This window comes from Orcinus orca, chromosome 7 (genome assembly GCF_937001465.1).
Source record: "Orcinus orca chromosome 7, mOrcOrc1.1, whole genome shotgun sequence".
Classification (NCBI taxonomy): domain Eukaryota; kingdom Metazoa; phylum Chordata; class Mammalia; order Artiodactyla; family Delphinidae; genus Orcinus; species Orcinus orca.
In genome coordinates, this window is record NC_064565.1 from 8,126,628 (window position 1) to 8,140,408 (window position 13,781).

General features: G+C 42.1%; 1 protein-coding gene across 5 annotated transcripts in view; it reads left to right on the forward strand.

Annotated features, from left to right (window-relative positions):
- The window catches only part of OCA2 (OCA2 melanosomal transmembrane protein), a 258,159-nt gene that overhangs the window by 193,895 nt on the left and 50,483 nt on the right, over positions 1–13,781 (forward strand). For all 5 annotated transcript variants that reach the window (XM_033400198.2, XM_004276885.4, XM_049712577.1 and 2 more), the window contains exons 20-21: positions 6,364–6,423; positions 7,062–7,166. In XM_033400198.2, coding sequence (XP_033256089.1) covers positions 6,364–6,423; positions 7,062–7,166 — 165 coding nt within the window. The remainder of the gene's footprint in view (positions 1–6,363; positions 6,424–7,061; positions 7,167–13,781) is intronic.

A 13,781-nucleotide genomic window follows, 5' to 3' on the forward strand; every position in this document is an offset into this window, starting at 1 on the left:
GATAGAATTCGCCTATGAATCCATCTGGTTCTGGGCTTTTCTTTATGGGAAGATTTTTAATCACCCTTTCAATTTCCATGCTTTGGATTGGTGTCTTTATGTTTTCTATTTCTTCCTGGATCAGTCTCAGAAGGTTGTGCTTTTCTAAAAGCTTGTCTGTTTCTTCCAGGTTGTCCATTTTATTTGCATATATGTCTTGTAGTAGTCTCTCATGATCCTTTGTATTTCTGCAGTGTCAGTTATTACTTCTCCTTTTTCATTTGTAGTTCATTGATTTGAGTCTTCTCCCTTTTTTTCTTGATGAGTCTAGCAAATGGTTTATCAATTTCATTTATCTTCTCAAGAACCAGTTTTTAGTTTTATTGACCTTTGCTGTCATTTCATTCATTTCTTTTTCATGTATTTCTGATCTGATGTTTATAATTTCTTTCCTTCTGCTAACTTTGAGGTTTTTGTTTTTCTTTCTCTACTTGCTTTAGGTGTAAGTTTCGGTTGTTTTTTGAGATGTATCTTGTTTCTTCAGGTAGGACTGTATTGCTATAAACTTCCCTCTTAAAACTGCTTTTGCTGCATCCCATAGGTTTTTGGTCATCATGTTTTCAAAGTCATTTGTTTCTAGGTATTTTCTGATTTCCTCATTGATTTCTTCCGTTATCTCTTGGTTATTTAGTAGTGTATTCTTTAGCCTCCATTTGTTTGTATTTTTTACAGTTTTTTTCCTGTAATTGATATCTAGTCTCATAGTATTGTGTTTGGAAAAGATACTGGATACAATTTCAATTTTCTTATATACACCAAGGCTTGATTTGTGACCTAAGATATGATCTATCCTGGAGAACGTTCCATGAGCCCTTGAGAAGAAATTGTATGCTGTTGTTTTTTGATGGAATGTCCTATATATCTATTAAGTCCATTTGATTTAATGTATAATTTAAACCTTGCATTTCCTTATTTATTTTCATATTGGGTGATCTGTCCATTGGTGAAAGTGGGGTGTTAAAATCCCTTATTATTATTGTGTTGCTGTTGATTTCCCCTTTTATGGCTGTTAGCATTTGCCTTATGTATTGAAGTACTTCTATGTTGGGTCCATAAATATTTACAGTTGTTATATCTTCTTCTTGGATTGATCCCTTGATCATTTTGTAGTGTCCTTCTTTGTCTTGTCATAATCTTTATTTTAAAATCTATTTTGTCTGATGTGAGAATTGCTACTCCAACTTTCTTTTGATTTCCATTTGCATGGAATATATTTTTCCATCCCCTCACTTTCAGGCTGTATATTTCCCTAGGTCTGAAGTGGGTCTGTTGTAGACAGCATGTATATATGTCCTGTTTTTGTATCCATTCAGCCAGTCTATATCTTTTGGTTGGACCATTTAATCCATTTACATTTAACATAATTATCAATATGTATGTTCCTATTACCTTTTTCTTAATTGTTTTGGGTTTGTTATTGTAGGTCTTTTCCTTCTTTTGTGTTTCCTGCCTAGAGATGTTCCTTTAGCTTTGTTGTAAAGCTGGTTTGGTGGTGCTGAATTCTGTTAGCGTTTGCTTGTCTGTAAATATTTTAATTTCTCCGTTGAATCTAAATGAGATCCTTGCTGTGTAGAGTAATCTTGGTTGTAGGTTTTTCCCTTTCATCAGTTTAAATATGTCCTGCCATTCCCTTCTCTCTTGCAGTATTTCTGCTAAAAGATCAGTTGTTAACCTTATGGGGAATCCCTTTTATGTTACTTTTTGCTTTTCTCTTGCTGCTTTTAATATTTTTTCTTTGTATTTTATTTTTGATAGTTTGATTAATATGTTGCTTGGTGTATTTCTCCTTGGATTTATCCTGTATGGGACTCTGTGTGCTTCCTGGACTTGCTTGACTATTTCTTTTCCCATATTAAGGACGTTTTCCACTATAATCTCTTCAAATATTTTCTCAGTCCCTTTTTTTCCTCGTCTTCTGAGAACCCTATAATTCATATGTTGGTGCATTTAATGTTCTCTTATATGTCTCTGAGACTGTCCCCAATTCTTTTCATTCTTTTTTCTTTATTCAGCTCTGCAGTAGTTATTTCTACTATTTTATCTTCCAGGTCACTTATCCATTCTTCTGCCTCAGTTATTCTGCTATTGATTCCTTCCAGAGAATTTTTAATTTCATTTTTTGTGATGTTCACCTTTTTTTTATTTGCTCTTTAGTTCTTCTAGGTCCTTGTTGAACATTTCTTGTATTTTCTCCATTCTATTTCCAATATTTTTGATCAACTTTACTGTCATTACTCTAAATTTTTTTTCAAGTAAACTGCCTATTACCTCTTCATTTGTTTGGACTGGTGGGATTTTACTTTGCTCCTTCATCTGCTGTATTATTTCTCTGTCTTCTCATTTTGCTTAACTTACTGTGTTTGGGGTCTCCTTCTCGCAGGCTGCAGGTTTGTAGTTCCTGTTGTTTGTGTGTCTGCACCCAGTGCATAAAATTGATTCTGTTGATTGTGTAGGCTTCCTGGTGGAGGGGATTGGTGCTGTGTTCTGGTGGATGTGGCTAGATCTTGCCTTTCTGGTGGCCAGGACCGTGTCTGGTGGTATTTTTTGGGGTGTCTGTGAATATATTATGATTTTAGGCAGTGTCTCTGCTAATGGGTGGGTTTGTGTTCCTGTCTTGGTAGTTGTTTGGCATAGGGTGTCCAGCACTGTAGCTTGCTGGTCATTGACTGGAGCTGGGTCTTAACATTGAGGTGGAGATATCTGGTAGAGTTTTTGCCATTTGATATTTAATGGGCCCAGGCAGTCTCTGAGGCTCAGGCCTGATACCTGGCCAGAGCACCTAAACCCTGTTAGCCACCAGGCTCAAAAGTAAAGGGAGAATAAAAAATAAATAAATTAATTAAAATTATTAAAATTTAAAATATTTAAAAAATTAAAAAGTAGTAAAAAAGAATGAAAGAAGAGAGCAACCAAACCAAAAAACAAATCCACCAATGATCACAAGTGCTAAAAGCTATACAAAAAAAAAGACAGAAGCCTCGGACAAATGCAAAAGCAAAGCTATACTGACAAAATCACACAAAGAAGCATACACATACACACTGACAAAAAAAGAAAAAGGAGAAATATATATATATACATATATATATATGTATGTAAAAGGAAGAGAGCAACCCAATCATTAAGCAAATCTACCAATTATAATAAACTCTAAATACTAAACTAAGATAAACATAAAAACAGAAACAAATTAGATGCAGAAAGCAAACCCCAAGTCTATATTTGCTCCCAAAGTGCACTGCCTCAATTTTGGGATAACTTGTTGTCTATTCAGGTGTTCCAGAGACGCTGGGTACATAGAGTTGATTGTGGAGATTTAATCTGCTGTTCCTGAGGCTGCTGGGAGATATTTCCCTTTCTCTTCTTTGTTCGCACAGCTCCTGGGGTTCAGCTTTGGATTTGGTTCAGCTTTGGATTTGGCCCCACCTTTGCATGTAGGTCATCTGAAGGCGTCTGTTCCCTGCCGGCCAGACAGGCAGGGTTAAAGTAGCACCTGATTAGGTGGCTCTGGCTCATTCAGGCTTGTGGGGAGGGATGGGTATGGAAGGCACGGCGAGCCCCTGGCTGTAGAGGCCGGCATGACGTTGCAACAGCCTGAGGCGTGCTGTGTGTTCTCCCAGGGAAGTTGTCCCTGGATCACGGGACCCTGGCAGTGGAATGCTGGACAGGCTCTGGGCAGGGGATGTGTGGATAGTGACCTGTGCCTGCACACAGGCTTCTTGGTGCCTGCAGCAGCAGCCTTAGTGTTCCAGCCTGTCTGTGGTATCTGTGCTGATAGCCATGGCTTGTGCCAGTCTCTGGAGGTTGTATAAGCGGTGCTCTGAATCTCCTCTCTTCATGCAACCCAGAACAATTGTCTCTTGCCTCTTAGGCAGGTCCAGATTTTTTCCCGGACTCCCTCCCAGCTAGCTGTGGTGCACTAGCCCCTTCAGGCTGTGTTTACACAGCCAACCCCAGTCCTTTCCCTGGGATCTGACCTTCAAAGCCCAAGCCTCAGCTCCCAGCCCCAACCTGCCCCAGCCAGCGGGTGAGCAGCCAAGCCTCTTGAGCTGGTGAGTGCTGGTCGGCAACAGTCCTCTGTGCAGGAATCTCTCCACTTTGCCCTCTGCACCCCTGTTGCTGCTCTCTCCTCCCTGGCTCGGAATTGCCCCCCCACCCTGCCCAGCCCCCATCTCCATCAGTGAAGGGTCTTTGTAGTGTGTAGAAACTTTTCCTCCTTCACAGCTCCCTCCCAGAGGTTTGGGTCCCATCCATATTCTTTCGTTTCAGTTTTTTCTTTTCTCTTTTGCCCTACCCAGGTACATGGGGAGTTTCTTGCCTTTTGGGAAGTCTGAGGTCTTCTGCCAGAGTTCAGTAGGTGTTCTGTAGGAGTTGTTCCACATATAGATGTATTTGTGGGGAGTAAGGTGATCTCCACGTCTTACTTCTCCACCATCTTGAAGGCCTCCCTGACCTTGTATATTTTTATCTTCAATCTTTTTTTCTCCCTTATCTGAGTTGATTAAGGGTTATGTTAAATTTGATTTCCCACTTCTTGGCAGTTACATTATCTTTTAGTGGTTTACTCTAGAGATGACAGCTTATATTCTTAACTCATCAAGGGCAAATGTTAATTGTTACTTACACTCTTCAACTCTATTTTCTTTAAACAAAATTCCTCTACTATATCCAGTACCTGTGGATTCTCACTCTTGCATGTTGGTGGTATATCCAAATCTGTTTTGGTTATTTCTGCTCTTGTTCATGTTACTTGTCTTCTTGCATTCTTGATGACCCTAGATTATAATTTTGTTACTTGATCTTAATCTGTGGGACTCTTGAGAGGTTACATTTGGAGTTCTTTCTTCCAGAAACTTCTTTTGTTTGCCTCTGCTGGTTGCCAGGGGATAATTTTTTCAGCCTGTTTCGAGGCTGTCAGTGCAGTGTGAGAATCCCTGTTTCAGCCTACAACCTTGCTGCTGCTCACACCTCAGTGCTCTGACTTCAGCCCTTGGTTGGCATCAAGCTCAAGGCAATTTCATCCTTCCTTGCCATTCAAGTCTGCAGCTCCCAGCCAACTGCAAGAAATATTTTCATGGGAAGGGAGATTCCTTGGAAAACATTACATTGTCTTGCTAATCCAGTAATGCCCTAAAAGTGTGTTTTATCCAGGGTCTATTTATTTAGCTGCAGAAGGGACCTTAAGACCTCCTAGTCCCTCATTTTGAAAAAAGTAGTGGCATTGATTTATTGTATTTGTCTAATTTCAGTGTAACAGGGATGTCAGATCACTGCTGAACCAGCTTTTTGCAACTAGTCACTGCAACAGAAGGATAATTATGTTTCATATTGTGAGGGATTTACATCGTATTATACAATCATCTTTTCGCTATATAAATTGATGGAGGAGACAAGTGATGCATATAATCTTCAGCTACATATAAACTTTAGTTTGCTGAAGTGTAGAGTATATATTATATATTTACAACTTTAGATTTGATAGAATTAGATGTTACATAGTTATCTCATTTGTCATTTTATAAAGGAGTATCTATTGGCTATTTGTATTTTCCTCATGTCTTGACTTTCTTTTTTAAACATAGTCAAGCTGATGTTTTCAGTATTTGTAATCATTCATTATGATGACATCACAGTGAAAAGGCCACATTTGAGAGGTGCTAGGTAGCTATGTCACCCCCATGTCTGGTTCCCTCTCGGTGCTTCCTGTCTGGGATCTGTCATGGACAGCAGAAGATCTCCTCCTCAGCTGGAACAAAGTGGGAAGACTGAGCAGAATGGCTCCTGAACTTATGTCTCCATCTAATCTTCTTTCCTACCTTTCTCTGGACACAATTTTTGGAATCTGTCTAGTACTATGAAAATAGTACATGCTTCAGTTAAATAGACGTTTCTTTGAAAGTTATGAAAACCATGCATTTTCTTTATATTCTTCTGAAACTCTGTGATGCTTAGCTTTAAAAAGGAATTTGAAATGAAACTTACTTGCAAGACATTCTATACGGAGAGACATTTCATTACGTACAGGTAAACAGTACTCCTATACAGTGATCTTAAAATAAAGAAATGGCCTTCCATCCAAATGTAAATTTAGCATGGATATTAACTCAAATTAATGAGAAGTTCCTGCCTCTGCTACTGTGCTCTTCTCAATGAATCTTCAGTGTGCATATAAGATAGTAAATTATTTATAGACTGTGTGTTTGATCTTTTATAAAAAAAATGAGAGCGCCATGTTCACTTATTCTCATTTTAAAGACATGTTTTTAAAAATTTGATATATTCTCAGTTTTAAACTGATTCTTATCATACCTCTATTTCTTCTAGGCATTGGCACATCTCCACTTAATAGAGTATGTTGGAGAACAGACTGCTTTGCTAATAAAGGTACATTAAATACTGCAATATAATGTGCTCCAGCCACTATTCCTTTGATTTTTTTTTAAATTGGCAAGAATAGGTCATATTAATTATATTAAAAAGTATATCAGGGAACCTATTTTATCTTGTGTAGCTAAGAGATGAAAAGAGACTTTTTCAAAGAATATATAATTACAGATGCTTGCAATTTTGCTATTAGCCTTTAGTTAAAAACTTTCTGGGAAGGAGAGAATTGAGACAGCAGTCTCAGTAAGTGATGCACAGAGGTCGCAGCCTAGGGTCACCACACGGGAAGTGAGGTCAGTGTGACCAGTGTGTCACCTGGTGTCCCACCAGGAATGGGAACACTGGACCTGCTGCCCCCCACCCCGTCCCAGCCCCCAAGGGTTGGTTGGCTTGAGCATGATTGGGAGTCACCCCTCTCAGTTACTTGTAGACCCTGGTCCAGGCTCCTGGTAGGGGTCGGGAAAGCCCAGTTGGTCCTGTTTGCACACCTGGGTCTCCCTTGCTCTCCTTGTGTGGAAGAGGAAGGACCAAGAGCCCTGTGGTCCCTTCTGAGTCTCACATGTCCTAGCATCAGATCCTCAGTGCGTATGATCTATGTAGCTATGGTACACTGCCCTGCTCTTATCTGTTCCTTCCAGATGGTCCCAGAAGATCAGCGCCTTGCAGCTGCCATCATCTTGGTGGTCTGGGTCTCAGCCATCGCATCGTCCCTGATTGACAACATACCATTCACTGCTACCATGGTGAGTCACAGTCTCCTCCATGTGATGAGGGCCCAGGTTTCACCTGCACACAACCTGGACTCACACTTCCTTCCAGAAGAAGCAGAGAATGAGCCCTGTCCCTTTACTGCACTCACAGTTTAAGGGGACAGATGTGATTGATCCCAGGCAGCAGCTGGGAGCTGAGGCCTACAGCTGCTGTGGTCAGTGAATCCCAGGATGGCTGGTTGTTTCAGGGTCAGTCCGACTGGGAGCTGCCACCTCTCATGGAAAAGACAGTCTTTCTTTCTTTCTTTTTTCAAAGAAAATTGGAAGACACCAAAGACAGAGGCTGGTTGAAGGTGTTCATCCTTTATTCCTGACAAATGCAGAAGCTATTCTAACTGGCTGGGGTAGCTTCTGGTGCTATGGCCTGGATAAGATTTTGAATTCTCTGTGTGATCTTGACCCAAGTCAAGATTAGGGGGTCCATATTAGAGGACTTTTACAGGGCTGTTCCTGCTGTGTCTTCTGACGTCACTGATTGCTCAACTTAGGGCAGAATTGTGAATGCCTGGTATGACAGCATAAAGGTGGGAACAGGAACCTCAGGTCCTGTCACAGCACCTGGTATCCCAGGTGTGATGGGCATGCATGAACACTCCTCATGGCTGGATTCTCAATAGAGGAGACTTATCTCTTGTTCTTGTGACCTTGAGGGCCACTCCTCTCACACAGGACCTTAGGGTGACTGGGGCTCTATGTCACCATGCATTGCCTGGAATCACAGTGTCTGCTGCATTGGTGCTCCAGTTACCTAGCTATTGTCCTTCCAGGGTCTGGGTTTGGTAATTCTGAGTTAATTCTGTGGCTATCATTATTTCTTCATGAAGCCCTGAGTTAGAAGAGTCATCTGGATGTTGTTGAATGTGCTGTTACTGCTCAGTAGGTGCTGTCATTACTGTGGTCCTGCAGAAGGCCAGGGGCAGCAGCACCTCTCAGGCAGGCTAAAGCGGCAGAGCCCTGGGCTTCTGAGATGCCAGGTCAGCTTGCGTGTGAATCCCTCTCTTAGTTGAAATAGATTCTGTAGAAGACCCCGTGCATCTGAACCCTATGTAGCTGAAGCCCAGAGACTTTCATCAGCAAACCTTTCTGTGCTTCCTTGAGGCCCTGCATGCTCACAGCTGATGCACTCTACCTTCTCGGGGGCTTCCAGGTTTCAGGACCCAGACCCTCTCTTGGACTGAACAAAATGGTCCCTATTGTTGAAAATTTAGATTCCTCTACTTTCTAAAAATATGACAATTTTGGTATTTTTCTTCCCCAAATATTAATAATTACTCAAAATTTAAATTTAAAAAATACATCAAAGGAATCACAGAGGGTAGGATAACAAATATCAGTACACTTACCACCCAAAATGAGGAAAGTTTTATTCCCTCTGCCTCAGGTTTTCTTGTTTGTTTTGTTTTTAAGAAATAAAACATTATAGAGGAATGTAACATTCTCTGTTCCTTCCCTCAACCCCAATATCATTCTCTCCTTACCTTTCCTGAGGGAGCTACCTTCATAAATCTGGGGCATATCACTGTGGAAGGGATTAAAAGAAAGATCTTAGTTTGTGTGAGTCAACATGGTATGGAAACTAACTCCTGAGAAACCAAAACAGCAGCTGCATGGCATGGAGCTTCCTGCAGCCCACAGATCTCTGCCACCTGAATTTACCATGTCAGCACATGATATCCACTATGGCTGCATCAGAAGAGGGCCACTTGGGTTTCTGCCTTAGTCTGGAAGTGGCATCAGAAGTGACCTGTCACAGTCCTTGGGTGAGAAGTGGACACATGGCCCTGTCCAGATGCAGGGTCCTGGGAAGTATGCAGCACAGAGAGCTGGGCAGACACTTAGGTCTGCACCACTGTCCCTTGCTCCCTTCCTCCCTTCTTTTCACCTGGCTGTCTTTTTTGCCACTTCTTTCTCATTTTTGTGGTGTTCAGGGGATGTGGTCTGTAGGATTTCATACTTAGACACCCCTTTGACCTAGTATGTGGCCAGTTTGCCCCATGTGAGAGCAGAATTCTGCACATGCCCACATGTACAAGCACATTGACTGTACTGTTAGAGCTTCTTTAGATTCACTCCTTCTTTCTCTAATCAATCAATTCTGATAGAGCAAATCACTTTACTGGTTTATCTATTTCAACAGACAATTCAATACATTTTTATGAGTACTATGCAGTCAGATTAGGCATTAGAGGTTCATTATCTGTATCTCTTCAGGATGGTGGTTTCTTTCACACTGTGTAAGGTCTCTCTTCATCTCTGCTCTGAGCTTCTGCCTGGTTTATCTTTTTCCAATTCTTTATTTTCAACCTTTTTTAAAATTGTTTTTTAAATCCCTTTTTAGTTGTATTTTTTAAAACAACATGCAAATGGATTTTTAAAATTCCAAGCAGATCATCTCTGTTAAGAGAATAGTTTTGAAACTGCTAGGTGGCATTTCAGGGGGCTCTGAGGAGCTCAGAAAGCACAGAAAGAATTCAGTGAGAGACAAAGTGATAGATGAGAAGTGATTTATTATAATAGGATGCTTGTGAGGCTTACAAGAGGGTGCTGCACCCAAGAACTTAGTGGGCTCCAGTTTTATAATTAAAGGAAAAGTGGGAAGGGGGACAAGACGGTCTTCTTCCTCATTCTTGAGTAGACATCAAACTTCCATCAACAGCTCTTCCTCCAGGTTGGGCAGGGGAGTTTTCTTGTCCCTACATGTTCAGGCCAGGACTGTCATGGTGCAATGGAAATGAGCAAAAAGGCAGTAACATATGTTAAAAATTGTAAATCATCTCAGGTTTTAGTATAATGTCACCTTTTCCTTATATTTTTGTTTATAGTGTGTGCAATGGAGAATGTCCTAAGAATTCTTAACTTACTGAGCTCACTGGGCAGGATGTGGGTCTCATGCCACCATTGTTTTATTGTTTTGGGGCATGTCTCATGTTTCTGTTGTGTGGTTTTTTGCTAAGCTTGGTTTTGTGGTTAAGCAAACCTGCTTTCTTGAGTGATCATTAATTTACAGAAGTCTCCCATACTTTTTCTTTACTTACAATCCCCTAATAGGATTAACTATTTAATTACCTACATTGTCCCTTTACTCTTTCCCTTTTGGTTAACATGTTTAAATTTATTGTGTTGACTGACAGACTTGAGTTTATTTCTACTATTTTATTAAGGTTTTGCATTTATTATGCTTTTTCTTTTCTGATTCTTTTTTCCCTGTTATTTTCTGATTTCTCTTTGATTGATAAATCTCATCCTCCACCTGGCTTGGATGGTGCTGATTTTATTCCTAAGTCTTTTAGTGGGGATCTTTCTATCTGTAATGCACATAGTTGTATCTGCATTTCAAACAACAGATGCAATCAACATGAGAAATAAAATATTGCCTGCCAAATATCAGTAAACAAAGGATGCCACAGTCATCAGCAATTTCAGCCACCTCCAATGGTGAGCCAGTGAACCCTGAGGGGATTCAGGAAGGAAACAAAGAATGCCTGCCATCTAGCAGCCATCAGACTGCACAAGGGTGAGCCCTGAGGGAACTCAGGAAGTGAAAACACAGGATACTAGCCCCAAATGCCTGAGGTGCTTATCAAAGGAATGATTTCAATGAGCCCAGACTCTTGCACCTTCCCATACATGGAAAAGCGCTAAATTCCTTAACTTGAGATATCTGTTTTCTTTCATTAACAATAATTTTTAGACATTCAGACTACCTGCCCTTTGTTGTAAAACTCCTATATATCCTGGTCCCCCCACACCCACCCCCGCCTCTTTGGAGCAGTTTTCTCAGGGTTATTTGAGATACTGCCTCCTGGGCTTGAATTCCTAAGAATATCCACCAAATAAAACATAACTCTCAACTTTTAGGTTGTGTAATTTTTTTCAGTCGACAAACAGAACCTACTTTAGTTAGTTTAAGAGGATTAGGAGTTTATCTAAGAATAGTGTACAGTTCATGGATTTTCTGAAGGACACCCTGGGTGGGGTTTGCCCCATGAAGCCCCCAACTTCTGCTGCTTTGCCTGGGTTCCCTCTCCCAATGTTGGATGCTGAGTACCTGGGCCTTTGTCACTCTACCTTGAGCACACATTGTCACATTTCTCCAAATTCTCCAAGCCTGATTCTCAAGTAGAAGTGTCTGATTTGGAGGAGCCCATGTCACATGCCTGTTCTAGCTACAAAGGGGATGGGGAAAGTGAGTTTCCAGCTTCTGCACTGGGGAGCCAGAGCTCATGAAACAGAGTTCCTCAAATATAGGAGTTCCTCAGAGCCTGCTTCAATACTTACTTAAATGCCTTCTCTGCAATGCTTTCTGTACTTCCCGTGCAAGGCCTTGATTGTCCGCTGGGGTCCTATAACACTTTACACATAACTCCTGTAAGGTAGTCATTAAACTGATTGTCAAGACACATCTGCAGCTGCATTCCCTTATTTACTAGCATTGTGCCTGGCACAAAGAAGACAGTTAACAAGTGTTTTTATGAATAAAGAGGTAAGTAAACCACAGTAGATTAATTTTTCCAAAGTAACTCTTCCTTCACATCACCCTTGGCTTATCATCCTCCAGCAACATTCTGTTACTCTCACTGAGGGAATTGGGCACCTCAGTGCTCGCTGTGTTTCTGAGAGTCATAGAAAATATTGCTGCACCATCTCTCTACCAGACCTCCCTACCATCTGAGACATACCCTCCTCTCCAGTTGGGCTGGTGCCACTTTCCTTAGCATGATACTGGGCATCTTTCTTGTGCCTTTGCCTACAATATTCTTTGCTGCTGGTAACAGCCATTCCCCTCAACTCTCTCCTCCCTTTTCCTGAGAGCTGGTCTCACCAACATAGAGCCCTCTATGTTCCCCCAATGGTAGGCTGTCCCTTCTCTGTATTCTTCCCTGTGGCAGCTACTATCACTGCTGGCTGGAGACACCAGATGCTGGTCAAATGCATCAGCACTGGGAATCTCTGGTGTGCCCTGAGAAGACCCTGGGAATAGATGGATATTATGAATGCCTTAACATTGGAGACACTGCCAAAGTTGGCAGATGTGAAGCCAAATCTGGCCTCCGTATTCCAACACCAAATTAAATCTAGAGACAGAGTTTTGGGTGAAGTGGAAAAGAAAAGCTTTATTGACTTGCCAGGCAAAGGGGGCCACAGCAGGCTAATGCCCTCAAAACTGTGTGTCCAACCTGGGGGGAAGGGTGGTTTGTGAGGAGTTTTATCGTCCAGGGTGGGGTTGCTGATAAGGATCAGGATGCGTGGAGGGCCCACATTCCTTCATTCCAGAGATCATCTGGCATCAGGTAATGATGGGTGAATTGTGACCTTCTCTGGAATGAAGAGTGCTTCACCAAGAAGTTAACATCTTCCATTTGGTGGGGGTTTCAGTTTGGCAGAAGAGGTCAAAGATATTGCATGTGTATCCCTTGAGGGGGAACCAGGACCCTGCCCCAAGGCTGCACTATTGTTTCTTGACTGCTCCTCCCTTATCACTGCATCCCCTCCTTTCCCTGATTAGCAACTGTTTGAACCTGACCTTTGGAACTCAGGGAAGGGGACACAGAAAGGCTTTTGTCCCCAGGAGCCCCACAGGGTTCTGCTCAGTTTCAGATGTTCTGTTTCCCTTGGACCTTCCTTCCTGACCACCAGCCTGTGGGCAGCAGGTGCTCATAATCTTTCCTTCCTTGCTGCCTGCCCTGTGGATATGGGGCTTCCTCAATTTCAACCCTGCAATTGTCCTCATAAAAAATCCATATGTATATAGATATCTTCCCTGCTTCTGGCCTCTGACAGATGCAATGACATGAATGGGTCCTGGGGAAGTGATTTAGGTTTCCTGCCTAGATAGGATAACTCCTGCACATTTCACAACCCTTCTCCCAACCAGGAGCATCTTCACTCTGCACGCCTGAGAAGCCCTCTAAACTTGGAGTGTGTGGAAGGAAGGGGGACTATGGCTCTTTTCTGAGATCTCAGCAGTCATTTGTGTCCCTCTGCACCTCTGGCCTCATCCTTTGCATTCCAGAATCTTTGTGGTCTGGCCTGGCTTGCATGGACCTACAGAGCTCGGGCATTTCTAGAAAGGTAGTGCCCCTTCTACTCTATGAGGTCTAGTTTCTTGTACTGTTTCTGAGGCCAGCTCCAACCAAATGTCCCTTAGAGTACCTGCTCCTCACTGTACACTCCTGGGGAGAGCTGCTCAGGGTTTGTCTGCTCTGTGTATTTTTACTTTGGTGAGATTCCCATATTCTCAGTTTCCCTATTTTCCTGGGGGACTAAACAAGGAGACCCAAGAATGTCCTGTAGAAATACTGTCAGGTCAATCCAAGGGTAGAGATAGGTTTGCCTGCCCGTGGCCATCAGACATGAAGAGAAAACACAGGAACAGTGACTGGGGTCCCTGCTGCCAGGCTTGCAGATCTGCCTGTGTTTGAGCTCAACCTCATTCTGCTGTAAGAACACAGCTCTGGCCAGTGTCATTCTCCAGGTCAACAGGGAAAAAATTCATGAGATTTAACAGCGTTGAAACCTTATTTAAAAAGGTTAGAAAGGGCTTCCCTGGTGGCACAGTGGTTGAGAGTCCGCCTGCCGATGCAGGGG